The 22,212-nt window shown below is 41.6% G+C and overlaps 1 protein-coding gene across 10 annotated transcripts in view; it reads right to left on the bottom strand.

Annotated features, from left to right (window-relative positions):
• The window catches only part of nrcama (neuronal cell adhesion molecule a), a 47,931-nt gene that overhangs the window by 18,816 nt on the left and 6,903 nt on the right, over positions 1-22,212 (bottom strand). For 9 of the 10 annotated variants that reach the window (XM_028954082.1, XM_028954087.1, XM_028954088.1 and 6 more), the window contains exons 2-3: positions 13,623-13,691; positions 1,158-1,361 (exon numbers count right to left, since the gene is read on the bottom strand). In XM_028954082.1, coding sequence (XP_028809915.1) covers positions 1,158-1,251 — 94 coding nt within the window. In that variant the 5' untranslated portion in view covers positions 1,252-1,361; positions 13,623-13,691. Of the gene's footprint in view, positions 1-1,157; positions 1,362-13,622; positions 13,692-14,571; positions 14,697-22,212 lie in introns of those variants that run through there. The other variant, XM_028954083.1, reaches the window with a different exon arrangement.

The following is a 22,212-nucleotide window of genomic DNA, read 5'->3' as shown; positions in this document are numbered from 1 at the left end:
AAGGAGACCACATTATAAGGTGGCTACAGTTGCAAATGCATAGATGTAAATGTGTTTTATTCCTGTTTTATATGCCTGTAGCTGTTTGAAACCATAAAGGGGCAGTTCAGCTATTCATAGCTTATTCCTCAATTTATGAAAAGTTAACTGTATGGAAAGCTAAGAGTGCATTCTGTTCATCTGAAAAGTCTGCAGCATTTCTCAAAACCATTGTGATAGATCAAAGAATTTTATTATGAAGTAGGTGTTTGTGAGAAGATGGAAATTTGTTTTGATTGATGATGGTTTTAAAAATATGGCATTTCTGCACTTAAACAAACCTATAAACCATGCCATTTACTTGCCCCATTGTTTGCAGCTCTAAGTGCTTTTTAAGTTGTGGTCAAATCAAAATAAGAGCATAAATTCACAGTAATAACTATAAAAGAAATTATAATCATAATAAAGAATAACAGTACTAGTAAAAGTAACAGCAAATTCAACTAATAAAATAATAGGATTCACATAAAATTAAAAGCTTAAAGCAAGACTATAAAAGTATATTTAGAGTCACCTACATTTTACATATTTTGATATGTTAAGTCATTAAATGCACTAACCAGCGTAAAACTGTACTCTATTTGCACTTGTGCTTGCTTGAGAAATATTTCCAGACCTTTTGTGAGACTGAAGACACAGCATAAGCATTTTTTCCTCAAGCGGACCTATGAGTTTAGGTTACTTCTCCATTTTCATGGGATTTGTTCAAATATTTGATCCAGTCTGTGCTCCTTGTGTAAACTGCAGCCACACAGGCATGGATTTAATGGGTGCAGGGAAGGCTCTGAGCACCAGTGTTGAATTAGTGTCGAGACGTTGCTGGAGAGGAGATGGCTGAACTCATTTTCACGGAGACGAGTCTTCATCTGTCTCATCTTCTCAGTTTGATTTGAAAACTAATTGAGATGTAGGGTTTTTTTTTTTGGTTGCTAATGGTGCAAGCTGCAAACCAAGAGATGAACTGCACATTTTTGAACGACTATCATTCCTAAAATTGCACTCGTTATGAAAAATGCTGTTATAAAATATGAATAACATATCATGCATAATATCTGCTATCCGATGAGACAGGAAAACCACTCAAACTGGCCCACTAATGAAATCTCTGCAATACTTACAGTCAAGGGGCACTTCCAAAGCTGTGGTCATGTGACCCAGCAGGAGCAGTACCATGGCTCCGTCGCACGAGGCGCCCTTCCACTTCCTGTTCATGGTCCGCTGCGTGATGGGAAACGCCAAGAGTTGCAGAAAAGAGCCTCCTCTCTCTCCACAGTCACGACGAGTGTTGAAGCATGCAGGGCATTCACACAACCCCAGACACCCTGAGAGACAGACAGAGAGGGGTCAGGTGAGGTCAGGTGCAGACCACTCTGATGACGGCCGTAAAATCAAACGTACACACGCTTTGTAACTTAATCTACTGTCGTGAAATCATTTCTAGTCAGGAGAAGCAAAAATGGTCTGTGTCCTTGTCTCTTGCTGCACATTTGATGCAGAGTTATACTGATTTTATGAGTTACGCTGTGCTATAGTGACAGTTATTTTAATATGTCACACCACAAATCCGTACTTGTGATGTGTTCATCATCTCTTACACTCTCACTATCCCTATTACTGATTTTCACTGGAACATTCCTTATCCACATATCCACGCTGCAATCATTTAATATATAAACCTAAAACTGTCACTTGCCATCAACCTTCGGAATCATTTCAGCCAAATGCCAAATGCCAGTTGTAATCTTGCTATTGTCTTGCCTATGTAATGACAATAACAATCCCTGTCCAACTGTTTACTATGTTTGTATTGGGAACGATTTCGTCTCTGTTTACTTATATATAACTGAGATGCCACTTTGTATGTAGAGTAACACACACAGTGCATGTAAGAACAAAATAACTGCATAACTGCCATATCTATTTTATTAATGGAAAGGAGAGTTGCACACACACACACACTCACACACACAGCACGTGGTGGCAAGGCCACGCACAACACAACAGCGAGTGCCCACGTGAGTGCGCTCATGTGGGATAATGATAGTTGCAATGGCAACACAGTGAGGCTGGCATATGGATCACCTCACACATGAACGACGATCCTAATTGGACACTTCAGTCTGGTTCTTTATGTAGAGGGTGTAAGATAGGGGGGATGAAATTATTCACACAATTGTTGCATCGCGATGCAGATGTCGGCGATTCTGCATGTATGCAGTGCAGAACATAATCAATTATATCAAAATGACATTGCTAGTTGGTTTTCTGGTGACGGCATAAAAATTCTTGTTGAAACGTAGTGCAGATAGTGACTGTGGCTGCTTGATCAAATTACAGTGCCACTGTAATGGCGGGAAGGATTAACTCTCATCTCACTGATGCATTTGTAAAATATGATGTGAAATCATATTGGCTTGGGAAAAAACTGATGGGATGCATCGTCGTGCACCAAGATATCAAGAATTGAATCGTAAGACCAGTAGGTTCACAGCTCTAGCATAAGACACAACTTCTTTGCTAAGGTATTATAGATACATTTACACTACATTACCTTACAATCAGTAGTTATGGGGGAAGGTCCCCCTGAAGTAACTCAGAGTGGCTTGCTCAGGGACACAATGGCAGAAGGTCACTACAGCACACATTGAATTTTGCAGTGATTCCATGTGCAGCTGCTCTAGACACCATAAAATACTCATAAATGGCCTTATGATGACCATCCACTTCTTTTAAGTCCAGATTTATTTTATGGTTTGGCTTTAAGTAACACCCTTTTGCAAAGAACACAAGTGCAATGCCTCTCAGTCTTTTTACTAGTTACGTAGTACTGGCACCCAGGAAGATAGTGAAGGACCCCAGCCACCCCAACAATGGACTCTTCTCTCTGCTGCGATCAGGGAAGCGCTTTCGCTCCCTGAAGTCCAACACAGAGAGAATGAGGAGGAGCTTCTTCCCGCAGGCTATCCAAGCCCTTAACAACAACAGTACGTAGAACTCCAATACACTCCAGCACTTTCACTTTCAATCACTCTGGACAATCACTTTGCACAATCTCAGCTCGTTTTACTTTTTTTATCTTATACATTATCTTTCACTCATTTGCACACCTTCACCCTACCTGGTACACATATTTTATGTTAAAGACGTAAAAGTGTAATATTTGGTTATGTTTGCAATATTGGTTCATTGTATACTTGCAACATTTGCAATACTGTGGTCTGTAGCAGTCGCAAAAAGCATTTCAATGCATATCATACCGTGTATGACTACGTATGTGACAAATAAAATTTGAATTTGAAATTTGAATTTAAGCCCATTTAGGGTGGTAGTAGCCTAGTGGTTAACACACCCACCTACGTACCAGAAGACCACAAAGTCACAGGTTCAAACCCCACTTACTACCATTGTGTCCCCAAGCAAGACTAACTACTGATAGTAAGTTGCTCTGGATAAGGGTGTCTGATAAAATGCCAGAAATGTAAATGTAATAACATTTAGCTTTACAGCGGCTAACAATACATTTGACCACCCCAATTTGAACTTATTTACTTCTTTAAAAAAGATCGAAGTCTAATGTGGACTTGCCATCATTATTGCACCGACCCATGAAGTGCAGTCTGTTGCTGGCTTCTTTTCAAAAGATGTTATATTAGATTCTTAATTTAGTAAGTGCTGATAAGAGCAGACGCACCCGGCTAATTCCAGACTGATAAGTGAATACTGAGGTTAATTATTCCATCTCTTGAAATCAATATTTAACAGGCAAATATTGCACAGCTGTGTTGCTGCAAGCTGATGCCTGCACAGAATAAGATACGCGCTTTTTGCGACATAAATAAAACGTCTGAAACCGTGTTCAATTCAAACGGGGGCCCTGGCATCATGCTCTCTGTACGACTGATGATGTACGACCTGGTCGCCCGAGATAAATGGATTTGACTTGCATTATTCATTAGCAGCCCTCGGTACACACTGCCTGGAAGTGTGTGTGTGTGTGTGTGTGTGTGTGTGTGTGTGTGCATTCTCAAGGTGAACACATCCAGATTGGAGGCACAAGGTCAGGTGAGCTCTTCCCGTGAGAGTCTCTTATCTGATACGGCCCCGTGCGTTTTCTGTGTTGCTGGTACAAGGCTAAAGACGATAATATGAAGCAGCCCTTCCCTGGGTGAGCGGCTCTAAGCCGGCGACTTCTCATTCAAGCGTCGATAGTAACCGCCAAGCCTCTTCAAAGCATGCACGTCTGCGGAGTGCTGTGAATAGGACGGTAGCAGAGGACACAAGCGCCAAACAAGCTCAAAATGTAATTCATGCACAGCTCACTCCGATCAGGAGAAACACGCAGGGAAAAAATGGGACATTAGCTGAGAGCGCGTCTGGCAGTCGGACTGGGCAGACTGCACCGTCGCCATGCGGTCGCGCATTTAGAGTCGAAACGCGACAAAAAACACGGCCTGAAGGAAATACCTAGAGGCCGGGGAAAGTTTTCATTTAAAGGCTACTTCTGGTATGTATGCGAGTTCATATGTAAACAAGAATTTACTACTTATTGGATTCTAACTCATAAAAGAAGATTGTGTATGCATGTGATGTATATACAGTACAGTACAGAGATTAAGGCAAAAGCTCCGGCAAACTAGAGCAATTTGTTGGAATTATTCAATGCAATAAAAACTACAGTATGTTATTAAAAACATGCACTAGCACAAACCACGTGTCTCAATAAGGTTTACAGGTGACACCCACCAATCTTACAGACGACACCCAAAATAAACCTAAACTATGAATCAATTCACGATTCATGTCAGATTAATGAAATCTGATCGACATTTACATTTACAGCATTTACCAGACGCCCTTATCCAGAGCAACTTACAGTCAGCAGTTACAGGGACAGTCCCCCCCTAGAGCAACTTAGGGTTAAGTGTCTTGCTCAGGGACACAATGGTAGTAAGCGGGATTTGAACCTGGGTCTTCTGGTTCATAGACGAGTGTGTTACCACTAGGCTACTACCACCTTAATGAGGAAGTTGGAACTAGCTGGAAGTGAGGAACTATGGGCAGAAGGCAGGGAAAACCCATGACCAGGATAAAACACACATTTCGTCCAACCTGCAGGCGCAGACTCCACTGGGAAACTAATCTTGACTTAAAACCCTGGTCTCGGGTCCGACTCATGTTAATCGATGCAAAAGGAAGTTTAAATTTGTTGAATACGTTTAATAACGCAGTCACCAGATAAATTATTCCTCTTGAGGATACTCAGTCTCGACCTTAGTTCCTCCATGTTTAAAGGTCCCATGACTTAGTGGTTCCCTAATACTGTATCTTAAGTCTCGTTCCAAAATTCAGCCGGGATGAAGAGGTGGGAGGCGGGATGAGGAGGAGAGCGGCCTATAGAAGTGAGCGGTCAATCGTGGAACGTCATCAACACCATTGACCAACCACAATTTTTTGGCACAGGAAGTCGTGTCAAAAAATAAAACTAAATAATTGTTTCGTCAGAGTCTTGCGTAATGGAACAAAACAAATACATTTGTGCAATTTTTTTACATCCAATCATTGAGCAAATGCAGTGCTTCACACCTTTCAGGGGCGGACAAAGCATGAGAAACGGGAGGTAACCTTTCACCTTATGATGACATAAGGAGTCAAATTCCAGATCCGACCGTCTGAGCTGCTGCTCTCTGAACAGCAAAGCAGAATGACCAAAGCACGCTTTATACATATCGCCATTTCTAGCCTCTGCAGGACCATAGACAGGCTAGGAGAACTGGTAATAATGTTAAATAATCTCACAAAGTGACATTTCATGATAGGAGACCTTTAAGAAGTTTGCATGTCATATTGTAAAATATCAGAATCATAATAACTCACAATTGCATTCTATACATTAATAATACAGGGCAATAGTAAATATGCATATCATGTTCACAAGATTGTCACAGTCCTGGATCTGATTTGCCTACATAATTCACATCAAGATGGTGGCATCACCTCAACACTCAGCTGCACCGGCTGAGGACAGACCCTCCCCCTGACAAACAGCCGGTGACGCCCAATGACTCACAATTTGCAGGAGGACCTACAGAGAGCCAGTCATTCACATACATGGAATTTTTTTTATTTATAATCTGACAAGTCTGTTACAAACAGAAAATTCAAAAATAATGCAAAACAATGCCTGAATTTTTCTTTAGCCTCTCATTGGCCAACTTGACCATAAGGAAAAACAACAAGGGCAGAATGCGTTTAGATTTGCATCTTTAACACGGCATCTCATTTACATTTCATTTACACCATTTACCAGACGCCCTTATCCAGAGCGACTTACAATCAGTAGTTACAGGGACAGTCCCCCCCTGGAGCAACTTAGGGTAAAGTGACACAATGGTAGTAAGCTGGATTTGAACCTGGGTCTTCTGGTTCATAGGTGAGTGTGTTACCCACTCTGCTACTATCACCCTATCATTTGGCCGCTTGAAAGTGCAGGCGAAGCGTGCGGCTGAAGGTCACTGTGGTGGGATCAGGTTGGGCAGCTTAGTCAGCGGACACAGCCAGGCTATGTTTACGTGAATCGATTGAAGGCAGCAAATGGCAGCAGGGGATACAGCAGACAACAGTAACACTGTAGAAAAAGTAAAACTCCGGGCCGAGTCACTTGGTCAGACTAAGACACTTTAGCGCCCCACTCAAAATAAAACGTGCCAAATGTATTCAGACAAATTATTTTCATTAAAACACCCTTTCATCAACGACTTTGAAGGACACATTCCTCTTTTTCGGAATCTCTCCAGATCATCCACAATGCTCTTCCACTCACTCCACAGATTACCAAAGGGGTTCTGGAGAGGCGACTGAGATGACCAGGGCAGAACCTTGGGTTTCCTAGGGTCCGTAAAGGGTCAGCTTGAATTGGTTTGGTCTCCTCTTTTTCCCAATCAATGGATATCTAAGGGAAATTCATCAGGATTGGATGTATACATGCATGAGTAGCTCAGCTCCCTGCTTCATTAAATCTCTGCTTATACCAGACCACGCCCTATACAGCATCGTAAGAAACAGATGTGAACTGCCCAAAGGCATCTGGACCATCTGAATCATCTGTGAGTCAGATCTCTGGATGCCACTGGCAAGGTACGGTAGCCTTTGGGCTAATAGTCTCCACTTGAGTGAGGTTATGTGAAGTGATTGTCATTCTGAAACACAGCATTTTCGTGAACGTTAGTGCACGGTTGTGTATTTGTGTATTTTCAGTTCTGGCAATCGCCACACGCCTGCGGGCAAGTTTACGTTCTTTATTGTAGTTAAATCGTTTTCGGCCACCGCGCCATTCTTTATTTGTGTTTATTGTTTATTTAATAATAAAAACCCTTCCCAGCACGTCAGACATCTGCGCTTCCTTCCCACGTAAGTCCGTAGTCGTGACAGCCCCTTTGCCTTCGCTCTGCGGTCCAGCTCACCACAAACCATCTCGATTGGGTTCAGGTCCGGTGACTGTGGAGACCAGGTCTCCACTTTTTGTTAAGCACATAACTCCACATGTGTTCATTCATAGTTTTGATGCCTTCAGTGAGACCAATGTGGCCTGTAGTGTATATGTTTTCTCATTGTAAATTGTGTACCATATATAATCTAATTCAAAAGCAGACGTGACTTTATCTAAAACCAGAACCTGGTCAAATGAGCATCAGAGGTGAATATTGTCTCATTCCGGCCAACGGATCTGTTCATGCTATTCTACTCATAAACACAAAGGACTGCAAATGCCATTCATTCAAGCAATAACACACCCTATGTTATGATATCTATTGCTAGATATGGCTAGAGATGCACTAATACTGGTAGTGAATTTTGGCTCAAAACCTCACATGCTGGTACATATGCTCAACCAAATTCCCTGGAACCAAAATCCGATACCAGTGTCCCTTATAAGGGTCTAGTCAGTGTCACTCACATAAGGTGCTTATTGCAATGATGCTAAAAAAAAAAACTCATCACGGCTGCTGAGCATCTTGTATGGTCATGCTTACATCATTCGAACTAGACATTTTATAAATGGTATTTTATTTTTACTATTTAAGCAGTGATGTGTTATTTTGCATTTGCATGCCACCATTCACAAGAAAAAAGCGCTATACTGCACATCGCATGTTGGCATTGCAAATATTCAACGACCACGTTGGACGCTTGAATGACTCAACTTTCAGACAAATTCACCTGGATGACTGTAGAATCTTCACAGACACACATCCAATACATTGCTTTCCATCCAAATGTAAACCGAAAACTGCGTGTGTCTGCATATGTCTGTGTGTCTTCAGTACATACAGTAAATGCTTACGTTTACTGCGGTTTACATATGAATCAGAGCTCGTTGTCACAGCGTGGAGGGCCTCAAATAAGTACTGTACCACACAAAAAGCTGATCTTTTATTCATGTTGGCGCACAACAAGGACACCTCACCGCAGATGCTGCGCTTTTTTTGTTTGTGTATGTTTGTGTATGTCATGCTGGCAGGTCTTTCATTGTTAAAGAACTGGGAAATGTGTTCTTATCATCATCATCATCATTATTATCATTATTATTTGTGAGCCACAGTCCCAAACAGGGTATTATAAACTTAATCTCAGTAACAAAACACATTTTGTTCTTTTAATATACTTCATAATTTTATTTAATGATCAAATTGAATGTTTTACTATCCTAGACACATTTTATTACCATTAAGCTCAGAACACACGCTGTTTTACAGGCAGGGTGTTTCTCCACTACGCTGAAGTTCTTCACTAATGATCCTCCGGGTTCTTTGTCTGCCAGTGGATTAAACACCGGGAAGAGTTCCTCTCTGTCCTTCTGCTGAGCATCCTCTTCTGCTCAATGGTCTTGGCACACCAACAGAGACTCGGGGTCAAGGGTAGAGGGGAACCCTTCCAAAATCGCTCCGTATCCATGGCGATGTGCTCATCCAAGGAATTTGGCTTTGAGCAACGAAGCACAGGCACACAATTTGAAGATCTATGTTTTATATGTAAATCACGAGAAAGTGTAAAGATCCCCTGGGAAAGAGAAAGAGAGGGTGTGTCCGGGAAAACAAAAGCATGGTCTCTGTGGTGAATGGAGTCGAAAAAGTGGCAAACATCCTTTCACAGACAGTCACACTCAGACTGAAAGAAAGGCAGCATACATGGCATCCATAAAGGCACGCGGCCACATTTACAAACCTCTCCTCTGCCTAACAGTATCACTTACTCTCAAAGCTGACGTTTGAAATACTACGTAAAATGACACGGAAGGTAAATATCGGCCTTTGAATAGACTTCTCTTCAAAGAATTGTCCCTTTTCTACTCTGTGTACTCAGTGTAGGATATATGTGGGCGAGTCTGCTTCATAATGACATTCCTGTGATGAATTGAAATGACAACCGGTCACCAAAAAGCCCAGGCCAGCCATGCAGACAGACAGAAAGACAGGCAGACAGATTGCTAGCTAGATCAGGATGACATGGGGCAGTCCGCACTAGCGGTTCCAGCTTTAGTGAGATTTGTCACAATGCTGCAGGTCCAGAACACAGAATACAGACACACACACATACACACAAATGAATGAGATAAAAAGGGGACGTGCCAGAGCTCAGGGCTCCCCGACATGATGAGCTGTGTTTATTGAGTATTTTATCATACCATGGCCAGTCCATCTCTCATCATGATGAAGAAGGTTCGTTGGTGTGGGAAATCGGTCACTTTTTTTCCAGCGTTAAGCCGTATCTCCATTTACATGAATGTAAATCTGAACGTAAAAACAGAGTGGGAGTTTTATAGCTGTCGGGCCCGTTGTCGAGACACGAGGGAGGGGGCCGCAAGCTTATGGTCCAGGTGGTCACTGACCGGGCGCTAACGCAGCTAAACCAGAAAAAATAAATGACATCAAACCCTTTGAGCATCGCGGCACGTGGGCAGGCAGGCCGAGGTCACTCGTTCCAGCAACGTCCGCTGAATGGCAGGGCTTTCTCTGCAGGGCTTTGGGAAGTGCTGATGCTCAGCACCGGGGGGCTGTTTGCCCCCATCGCTGCCACCACATTGTAATCCTCTGTGTTGTTTACTGCTGATGAAGGCCTTGCACACTGCCTGGACACTGGATGGACAACGTAACTGTGAGAGAATAACTTATTAGCAAACCCTGTTTGTCCTAAACACAAGTGGTAAACATGCTAATGTTTAGGGTGGGTTTCCTGACTTGTGCCCAAAGACCAGGGACTGGCTCTGGCACCCATGGGTCTGTTGTTGGGGGTGGTAGTAGCCTAGCGGGTAACACACTCGCCACAAAGTCACAGGTTCAACACCCACTTACTACCATTGTCTCCAGGGGGACTGTCCCTGTAACTACTGATTGTAAGTCGCTCTGGATAAGGGCGTCTGATAAATGAAGTGATTGCCATTGTGAAACACTGCAGCACATCACACGGTGACACAACAAACAGTGTGTGGGGACGGTGCTTTGCTCAGTGGCACCTCAGGATTTGAACCGGCAACCTTCTGATTACAGGGCCGCTTCCTTAACCGCTAGGCCACCCCTACGGCCACAAATGCCATAAATGTAAATGTTGAAAATGAACGATGATATGCTTAAGGTCAGTCTACTCACTGGCTCATTTACTTTCCATAACCACTAAGTCAGGGTCACAGCTGCCGCAGCCCATCCAGGGAGGAAGTCGGCACACACAAGGTCCAAGATTGTGTTCAAACCCTAACCGCTGCGTCACCGTGCAGCCCCACAACTGAAAAAAACATTCGGTCTTCTTACAATGTCAAGGGACCATTTCTTTTTACTAAATCCTTAAGATTCTAGGCCTGTATCAGGTCAACAATACAGATATTGATGATGTTCGGTGCCCTACAAGTGTAGATGTAAATTATGGAGTAATGCATACATGCTAAAAGTCTGATTACCATATTTTCAACGTCTGTCAGAATTGGTTCTTAAGTCAGGTGCATTCTACAAGCTTAATCAATATATATATAACTCTTACTGCAAACATACAGTGATCTGAAAAAGTTTGATTTGATTTATGTAATTATGGTTATTAAAGTATATAATTACATTTATTTTACAGTAATATTATTTTACTATGGCTGCTAAGTAACTTCAAAATGATAATGTGAATGTTTAATTTCAAATTGTGATTATTAAGGAATCAATCTACTAACTTAAGGAATCTACTAACTACTAATTTAAGGAATAACAATCTACTAATTTAAGGAATCAATCACACAGTCCGTTAAACAAAATTCTCTTCCCTGTTTCAGGCTCTTCTAGTCAGACTAAGACATAAAAAAAGAATCTAACTGATCTAATACTTCTTCAAAACAGACCAGCTTTAATCTGAACAGGGAAATCAAGGGTCGAATTCAGACAATCCACTTTTTAGCCTTTAGGCAGAATGGAACGTTAAAGTAATTCCATGTCATTACGTGCTCTCTGCTCACAGTTTGTCAATTTCCATTTTCAATACAGGTCACAGTGCGGCAACGTGCAAAACTGCTGGCAAGTAGGATGTGAAAAAAAAAACGGCGTAAGGTAAACATATTTCAATTTGGAGCAAAAGAGGGAAAAAAAAACATGATACCAGGATTAACACAGAGGAGAGTTAATCTGCCGTCAGCGTGCCTCTCATACCCTCAATACCATTGTTGATTAACGGGAATATTTACAGTAGCTGGAGTAGACTTCACAAAATAATAACCGTGAACGTCACTCTGAACACACCCTCAAATGCACAGTAGACACACGAATAGCGCTCTGCTGGGAAGAAGATGGTGCACACTGGCAGCCCCCTCTCCCTGTGCCCCATCTGTTCACCGATCAGGATTAGTCATCTGGGCAAGAAAATCATCAGACAGAAGGGGTCTGGAGCCAAGAAAGATGCAGGACCTCATGGGCCAATAATAATAATAATAATACTTGGTAATAATAATGTTATAATTTTATAACAAAATAATGTTACTGTGTATCCTTGTTTTATGTATTTATACTATTAATGTCCAAATGAGATAAGAAGTCACTATTTAGCATGTGCTTAGCTTAATCTTAAATATACTTTATAATATATAAAAGGTATGGAAATGGTATGACATTGTTTTTCATGGTATTTCATAAATAGCATGTAAAGATACTCTGTAACAAGACCCATGCAAAGCATGAGTAACATTCAATTATAATTTGTATATTTATAATTAGTCAGCAATCGCATATTTTAATCCTTGTTTTATTGTCACTGTGGAAGCCTGCAGTGCAGCATGTCAGCTTTGCTGAGCTTAACGCGACTCAGGGTGGCTCTCAGTAGATGGGGGATATGAGAAGACTGCAGTGGGTATCAGTGTGAGCTCACTGAGTCCAGAGTCTCTGCTCCAGGAGACCTGCACAGCCTGCTGGGTAATCTCATCATTCACTTGCCTAGTGACAGGACACTATCAGTACACTGGGGAAAGAAGACATAGAAGACTTTATGGAACAACTGGATTTTTCATTGGCACTGGCGTCCCACAGAAGTCCGAAATGATGCATAGAACAACCGCCTTTGGAGACCACAAGGGGGCGATGTGAACATTCATACTAACTTACACTGACCAATTCCTTCCTCACATTTCACAAATACTTAGTAAAAAAATAAGCACTTCTACTAACTAACAAAACTGAATCCTGAGTTCAACTAGTAAAACAAGCATAAATCTAATTAAAAGCAGTTCTATTTCAGAGCAACAAAGCAGAAAACACACCAGTGCCGCAACAGTGGATGTTCCCAAGAACATGGGGAAAAAATCTTTTTTTGGGGGGTTTATTTGTGCAAAGCTGCTCCTCAATAATTATTTGGCCAAATGAATATGTGAGCATGCGTGAAAAAAATATTTTATGTAATCTATAAATATAAGCCCAAGGAAGTTTATTCATTCATGCATGCATCTTTTTACTCCCTCCAGATAATACACGACACCGCGGTTCATCAGTCACAGATGGATTTATTCCTTTGTTAAACTTCTCCGCCAATCCACCATAAAATCCACCATAAATCCACCGTCAAACTGTCATTACATAAATGTACAGAATGATCAATGTAAATATAACAAATAAACATTTAAACTAAAATTGACAAATGCACAATAAAACAGAAACACAGTTAAACGTACCTCGCTGGCTGCACGTAACCGTGAGGGAATAAATTTGCTTTAGAACAAAACTTAACACGAAACACTTCCAACTTTTTCTTTCTCTTCTTCACAGCTTACTTTCACCTTTAACAACTTATTTATGCCTTCTTTAATTTACAGCATCTTCTAGCTTCTTAACCCTTTTGCGTCACTTAAATGTGACAGTGTGCAACACGGAATATAACTTGGTTCCTACCCATAAACGAAACAATGTTTATAAAATGAAGAAAATAAGTAAACACAATAAATTAAACAACTTGACATAATTTACATTTATGGCAGTTAAACATCTGTTCATTAAATGCTTTCTACTAATATTTTACAAAATAAAATCATCAATTTAGCAAAACCTTGCAGAGCACAAAAAAAATTAACTTACCTGTTGAAGGTCAAGTCAAAAGGTTGTCCTTTCAGAAGTATCCTTACTAATTCCCCACTGATTTAAAACCTAAAAAAAATAATACATAAATAAAGTCAAATAAACTTGGATTGATTAAATGCACACAAAAGACAACCAAACTGGAGCACTTCGAGGTGCAATTTCAACCTATCTGCCTTTCAGCCCAAGGGATTCCCTCTAATTTATTGTTTTGTTGCACACACACAAGGCGTCGCTTTAAATCAATAGACAGAACGAGCGCAGCGTTTAGTTCCATTCACCTTCAGCAAAGCAGAACATTTCTACATGTCCGGCTCCATGACCGCGAATGCATTATCATAATTTACTGCCCTCGGATGCATCATTAGAGCCCCAAATTTCCCCAACTGAAACCTATCCGCAGAGAAACCTATCCGAAAAATGAACGGATAAATAATGGATAGATGGGTAAAAAAAAAACGGCATGCGCACGCAGCCCAACATGCACAGATCACACGCCGTTGACCTGAAGCGTCGCCATAGAAACCAAGCTGTGGCAGATTGGGTGTGGAGAGAGAAAGGGCAGCGCGGAGAAACCAAAAATCGAGCGACAAAAAAAAAAAAAAAATGTAATCTAAAAATGCTTCATCATGGTGGGCCGCCAGCGGCGGAGGGAACCCGCTTGGACGCCTTTCGGTGCAAGAATACAGAGCAGTGACAGGAGAAAACCTGCAAGCATCCCTGTCAAAGCTGCACTTGATGCTAGGAAGCAAACAAAGAGATCAAAAAATATGATTGTCCAAGCAAGCATATGAGAAAAATAAATAACAATTTAAAAATATAGATCTGAATCCTTGAAAAACAAAGGAAAAGTAAAAAAGAAATACCTGTATATGGAATTAGAAAAAAATCACAAAAATAGAAAAATAAAAAAAATGAAAATCAGTGTGACATATGACATCCCACTTACCCACGAAGTGAGTAACAGTTCTCCGTGTGTGTGTTTGTGTGTGTGTGTGTGTCCGGTGTGCCCGATCATTCCCCGTGACCGCGTGAGCCTGTAATCCTGTGCCACCGTGGCCAGCCAGCGCACGGAGAGAGGGGCACTCGCCTCCCTCGCGCACCCACACAGATGCGCGCGTCCATTCACGCGCCACCCCGCCCCCCCCCCCCCGCCGGGAGATTAGCGCGCTCTTTGTCGTCGCACAATGGGGGTTAAAACATTTCCCGGTGTCCCGTGCTATCGGCCCGCCAGCATCCGCAGACGCCGGGGGAGCCGGGAGGACCTCATTTAGGTTCTTATTTCCAATTCACCCTGTTAACATCTGCTAGATTACATTTTTACGCACTTGTCCCTTTGTGTTAATTCATGGGGATTTCAATGGACAGAAGAGACGGCAAATTAAAAGACACGTTGTCCGCCGTGCCGTTCTGCTACCAGCGAACAAAAAGCTCTCGTTACATCACACACAGTTCAGAGTGACGATTAAAAGGAAAAGCATCATGCCTGCCAGTCACTGCGTATCCTCAGATCCCAGCTGAGTAAGAGCAGATGGTGCATTTAATCACGCTCACTCCGTTTTAAAGTATGCTCAGCCGGGATGGGGGGCATTATAAAGATGCACATTTAAAAAAATAAAAAATTATTACCCTTGACAACACTACATATTTCCAGAGAGTAACGGAGCAGAAGCATCACCTGAAGTATTCTGAATAGAAATGTATGCGGAGAATGTCCCTAGAATGTCCCTTCCCCCCAAGATCCAATCATCTGCTTCATAACAGTCAAACTGGGATCATATTAAACCAGAGACAAAGGAGAGCTAAAAAAAAACAAAGCGATCACCAAGCAATTGAAGAGTTTTCTGTGATACTATGCCATTCATTTAGATTCTCAACAGAAGTAACTTCACAAAAATCATATTACTTCATACTACAGGCAGATACATGTCATGTAAGCCATGTAAGTCTATCCTGGACATAGTATGGACTTATTGTCTCAAAAAAATATGTTTTACACACAAAAAGCTCATATTATTTTGATAATATATGACAAGCAAAGCAGGATATTAGTTGTTCGTCCAATAAACTGAAGAGGTCCATTATACTAACCAAAGGCCCTTGATTGGTAGTATACTGTCAAGTATGTCCATGTTAAGTAATACTTCCACAGCCATACATCTAGAGTCCAAATGTGATGATGGTGGGACCGTCCCCCTGGAGACACTCAGGGTTAAGGGACCGGGACAGCGCTCAGGGACACAATGGCAGTAAGTGGGGTTTGAACCTGTGATTTTGTGGAGTCCTGGTTCATAGGTGAGTGTGTTACCCACTAGGCTATATTTATTAAGAAACATGCAACTATGAATGAAATTAAAAGCAGAGAATGAACCAAAGGCTTTTCTCTGTAGACATATTACTATCACCAGCCATGGATAGTAACTGAATGGTGAGACTTGCCCATAAGGACTCCGGTTAAACAATCCAACACTGACCTGAAAAAGTCTGGTGGAACCAAGGGAGGAAGGTGAGAAAAGATCTGTGTAAAAAAGAACTAATCACAGGAAATGAAGCAATAAGCCACCATGCTGGATGGTTCTATAGAAACAGGCCTTCACCAATATTGAGTCACTTCTCCTGGTGTGAGACCCCCCTCCCTGTGGACCCACACCACACAACCCGCGAAAAAGGAAAATGAGTCTGACTAGTTTCCACGGATCTTTTTTTCTTCATTTACTCAAGTTGTGTGTTAAAATCTCTCAGATACACACACGCACACACACAAAGACATATGCAGGCCTTCTCAGTGAGAAGATTTACCAGCCACAAACTGAGCTGATAAACAAAAAAAAACTTTTATTTCTCATGGTGGCAGCTTCACCATGACGTTGAAGAGGAAGAATTTTTATGTAAATGTATGTAGCCTTTATGTTTAGCATTATGACGTTTACGCTCATTGGCTGTGACCTATGACCTGTTTCACCACAATGGTGCCGCCAACTGGCTGGGTAGGCTGCTTACTTTGTGACATTGTGGCACATACCCAACCATGACCGTTGAATCGGGACATGAACAAATGAAAGACACAATGAACCGGGCCAAGGAACAAAAGAGAAAGGGGAGAAGATGCTCCATTAATCCAAAGGCCATTAAAAAAACCATATAGGGCCAGATATTTGAGTTTTATGTAAATGCTGATGGTCTGATCATCCCCCCGCCAAGGCTGGGTGCCAATTGATCCCATCCATCAAGCATGTGTCTTACATGTTAAAGTGCAATACCATAGGCACAAGGTTTAATAAAAACACTTCCCTGAGGTCATGGTGACTCTAGAAAGCCTCTTTTCAAAAGCAACATGTTCCCAGTTTGCTAATAAACGAGTAATAATCCGCATGTCGGCTTAATTCAGGCACTACAACCCACAGGGGATTTGTAAAAACACAGCAAAGAAACAATGACAAAGGGAATAAAATCAAGGAGTCCAGTCGCACCCCAGACCCAGACCCCCTCTGCTCCCAGCCGCCCTTTCAAGAGTGTTTATCCAGCAAGCAGATCAGAGCCTAAGAGCCGAGGGCGTCACCATGGTGAGGGTCCACAGAGACGGAGTGTACGGCTGAACTTGAATTAAATCAACACTCTGGGAAGAACTAATCTCATCAGATGCTAATGGCAAGGGCCAAACGTGTCACAAGAAAAATGCCCGATAACGCGAGGGCGACTTGAGAGTTCTTTTCGGTGGTCTTGAACATGCCTTTTTCGCTACTAGTAAACGCCCACCCGGGGTGAAGACTTCCATAAACGCCTGACTTTATGAGTCAAAACAATAAGGTAATCTAAATTGGTGGGTGTTGATGCGATGGATAGCGCGTCACTAGAAAGTACATGCACAATTTTTACACATTCTGATCATATTTCAGTCCCCCGAGGATTTTCACGATTTTTTTTTTTTTTTTTGGTAAATCCCACTCAAGGTCTACACAGGTTCAGTAAGACACAAAATTTCCTCGCTCCCTCAGTCAATCCCTACTAACCCTGAAGCCCCCAATCCGCGTTCACTTATCTCTTGGATCCAGATCTACTAGCACAAGTGGAAGTGAACAGGCATGTGGGATGTCCATTATGTGACAAATGCTTAGGCAACTCAAAAACCCTGGACAATTCTAAAAGCTCGTCCTGGCGCAATTTCCGGGTCTCAAAAAGGGGACATGTCTGGGAAAAAGAGGACGTCTGGTTACCCGAAATGGGACTTTTCTCTATTCTTCAGGCCGAAGAGTATTTATTAAAGCAGCGTTGTCGTGCATGGGAAATACTGCCAGTTGTGACTTTACATGAAGGATTTTGGGGTCACTTGTGTGAAAATAAGGATTAAAAATATGCAGTACGATGCTTTTGGCATCTTCCCCTCTTCCCACCGTGCACCCTGGTGCTATCCATTAGGTAAACAACATGCACGTGATCTAAAAGAGAAAAAGTAATACAGTGCTCCATCTTATTACAGTACAGTACCATAGGAGATCATCAGATCATAGGAGAACAATCACTGTGGAAGGTGATGGACAGGGGTCAGTCTGTCTCTGTTTTCAGCAATTTTGCGCAACACACAAACAAACACAAACAACTTCAGGGTGTCTGAGTGTAAAATTTGATCAACGCCACACAAACACCTGCACGCAAATCGCACGTGCTGAGATAACAGCAACACGCCATCCAGGTCGAGGCCAGGAACACCTGAGTGGCCGGCGATGGCATTTGCCTGTGGTTGGTGGCACACGCTCGCACATCCGTGGCCTCGTCTCTTCACGCGTGGTCAGACCATGCAGCAGGCATGCAAAGTATATGTGCACCCCCGTTCCTAATTTACATGAATACAAAGTCACATCAGCCACCCGGTCGGCGCTCCATTTGTTTTGTTCTTTTGCGTCCAGATCCTTGTTCGCTACTGGCTGACATACTTTCATTGCAAGCTACATATGTGGCGAGGCTACAGAAGGTGCACCTTGATTGGCGCTGGCACGTCTGCAGGAAATCTCTGCCTGAACAGTTGGTGTGTAATTGCAATTTCCACATGCCGGGATGAGATGAATGTTGCCAGGTGTGCTGGGATTCTGCCCCGCATCGACAGGTCGAATGAATGATGAATGAAAAGCCGCCTTCTCTCCTCCACTTGAATTGATCTCCGGGCTTAACTGCGTGATTAATCGGACCTCACTGGGTCATTTTCTGGGAAAAAAAAAAATCACCTTCAGAACATAGAGACCAGACGTGCAACCAGCCCAGCAGGATACAGGCGCTCTACCAACCACCATCCTAATGAGAGCCAAAGCCAGACTGTGGCCCTCAAGGCGCTGCATTATTGACCATCTTTTCATAGATGATCAATGAAGAGGGTGTGCGTCTTGGGAGACCAAAAATCACTGTTGGGGGCATAGCCTGAAGCAGATTGTGCACATTAAAGCCCATGATAACAGAGCAATAACAATAACAATGATGCCAACCATAAAATTGGTTAAATCACCATGGCCCGCCTGTCCTGCTACTAGGAGACGGTGTCATTTATTTTTATAGTCCCCATTATTGTTCCAGGGGTGAATTCCACTGTAGACATTTGTTGTTAAGACCAATGCATCCAAGGCACCGGAGAAAAAGAAAAAGTGTTTAAGCAACAGAAGTATTTACATGTAAAAAAACTAAAATAGAAAAGGCGCTAGCTGACATCATTACTGCAGGCAAATACTCACTGCGTTAAATTATTCATCATTTGCCCAGGTGGCCCAAAGCAGCATTTCATAATCCAGGAGCGTGGTGGTCAGATCCACAGAGGCTTGTTAACAGTGAGAAAAAGTGAGTCTGTGTTCAATCTCTTTTTGACTGCTTCCACGGACCATTAATGGATGCTAATATGTCTTTTATGAGCATTAACTGCTATGCAACTGTAAAAGTGAATTTTAATCTGCCAGAAGTCTTTAAGAAGGGTCAGCATTGGAAATATAAACACCACAGGCATATGGATTCACCACTGCATCATATTTAACATGTAATATTAAATGTATGCTCTTTCTTTCTCTGTCTCATCGCTAAATATTGCCAATGTCTAAAATTTCTATGAATCTTGTAACAGTTGATTACATAAAGTACACCTTTAAATGCACATGGCACTATACTGTTGGTGGAGTTAATCTTCTGCCATGGCCCTGCTGCAGACTGAGTCTTCGCTAAGCAGAGGAACCAATTATAAACCAATTATAAACCAATAACAATGTCTCTCTCTCCTGTGTTTTATCCAGCCGTGGCAGAACCGAGGTGCTGTAAGCCAAATAAAAAGAGAGTGTGATGGAAACCCCAGCAGCGGTGTGAGAATTTCACTCTGGCAGGACTCCCTTCTTTTCGGGCTTCACCTGAGTTTCCTCCACAAATCCAAAAAGGAACTGCTAAAAATACCAACCGCAACAAAAATGCAAACATCACACACAACAACATATTAGCTGTAGATTGAATATCCACCTCCTTATTCATTTTCGATAACGGTGAATGCATAGTGTGTGTCGCTTCTGTAAAAATGCCAGTTTACGCAGCACTCGGGACCAAGTTCTGCCATGTGCTTAAATCATAAACAGCACTCAACAGCCTGTGTACATTCAGGCCTTGGCTTTATTAAACTATTCTGGTAGATACCACATTAGAGTAGATGGAGCAACATCATAATGTGGCCCTACCTTATTAGCTGACGTAAGTCCAATTTTTTGGAACGGTGAAAAACCCTATTTCAGTTATTAAAGCCAAAGTGTTTTCTTGACCCTTTTCTCTGCCCTGCATAACACTTGTGTGAAAAGAAACGATCAAGTGCAAATCTGAGCCTTTAATAAGTCGGCATTCCGCAATTAATCTGACACATTACAGGCGTAACAGTCAGAAATATAAAAGAAGTTTAACTGTAACTGGGCAGCTGCAAATTTCATTACTAAACAGCACGAAGCCTTGACAGACCATGCATCTGCTCTGCTCTGGTGTAACTCAACACAGCAGTGAATGTAAAAATCTACTCAGTAAATCTGCACCATATCCATGATCAAGTACACCGAAATATCTCACAAAACAAGTATAGTTAGATACTCACACTGAAATACTGCAATAATCCGGAAATAATATGTTAATTCATTATTAAATGTTTTAATAATGAATTAATGTTAACAACCGAAGAGCGGAACATATTATTTCCGGTTAAGAACCGGAAGACAGTGAAAAGAAAAGACAATTATAGTTTTAAATATATTGAGACCCTCTGGAGGGACATTAAAAATGAGGTTAGAGAGTCTTCCATTAATCAGGAGCCTTGGGGATTTAGAGGAGGTCTAGAATATATTTCACCCAAAAGACATATTGTAAATTATACAAATGTAATTTTGATCATAATACAGTGCAAAGATTATCAAATGGCAGTAATGATTTATCGTGAAAGATCACAGGAGGAATAACTCAGGAATTACTCAAGTCCTTCTTTTATTCTTTAACACACAAATGCTAAAAATGTTTTATTATTCATTTGGGCATTTGTAAGGGACTATAAAAGTCTCTAAGTATTTCAAATTAGGTTCGAAAATCATTTGAAAGTTTTGCTATATTCTCTGCCCTGAAACACTGGGGGTTTATCCACTGAAGGCGCTGACATCACGGCCATTTTTAACTATCAATAACAGTTATAAGCTGAAAAATGGATGCTCTGTCTAGCAGTTTTACTGAACCAGTACAGCCAGACATATCTGAACAACCAGAGCCTGAATTTAGGACAATTGGACAATGATCTTTCCTGCCAGTGTGCAATAGAATTGATTTATGCCCCGCCCACAATATAATGATGAAAAACTGCTGACTGGTACTCTTTCCACAAATTTTACATGTTGTACAGTACAGGCCAAAAGTTTGGACAAACCGTCTCATTCAATGTGTTTTCTTTATTTTCATGACCATTTATATTGGTAGATTCTCACTGAAGGTCCAACAAGTGCTAAACACCTCTGGGAACTCCTTCAAGACTGTTGGAAAACCATTTCAGGTGACGACCTCTTGAAGCTCATTGACAGAATGAATGTGCAAAGCATTAATCAGAGTAAAGGGTGGCTATTGTGAAGAAACTAGAATATAAAACATGTTTTCAGTGATTTCACCTTTTTTGTTAAGTACATAACTCCACATGTGTTCATTCATAGTTCTGATGCCTTCGGTGAGAATCTAAAAATAAATTCTGAAAATAAAGTTACATGAAAATAAAGAAAACACATTGAATGAGAAGATGTGTCCAAACGTTTGGCCTGTGCTGTATGTATACAGTTTTCACAGAAAGGTCTACTCAACAGCCAAAAAATAAGAATGAGCATATGCATTAAAAAATCATTCTAAATTGATTCCTCCCACCCAAGACAAATGACTATGAAAATATGTTTGCACTGAACAGCTATACACTGCAAAAGTATTTTTAAGTGTAATCATGTGCAACACACATGCTTATGCTACATCTTTAGACGTGGTCAATATTATATTTATTGCTTAAATAATCAATACTAACATCCCTGGTGGTGCTGAATTATGACTTCAGATCAATGCATCCCAATGCGCT

This window comes from Denticeps clupeoides, chromosome 15, assembly GCF_900700375.1.
Source record: "Denticeps clupeoides chromosome 15, fDenClu1.1, whole genome shotgun sequence".
In the NCBI taxonomy this organism is placed as follows: Eukaryota; Metazoa; Chordata; class Actinopteri; order Clupeiformes; family Denticipitidae; genus Denticeps; species Denticeps clupeoides.
The sequence above is the reverse complement of the archived record's forward strand: the minus strand, read 5'-3'. Positions and strand labels throughout refer to the sequence as shown.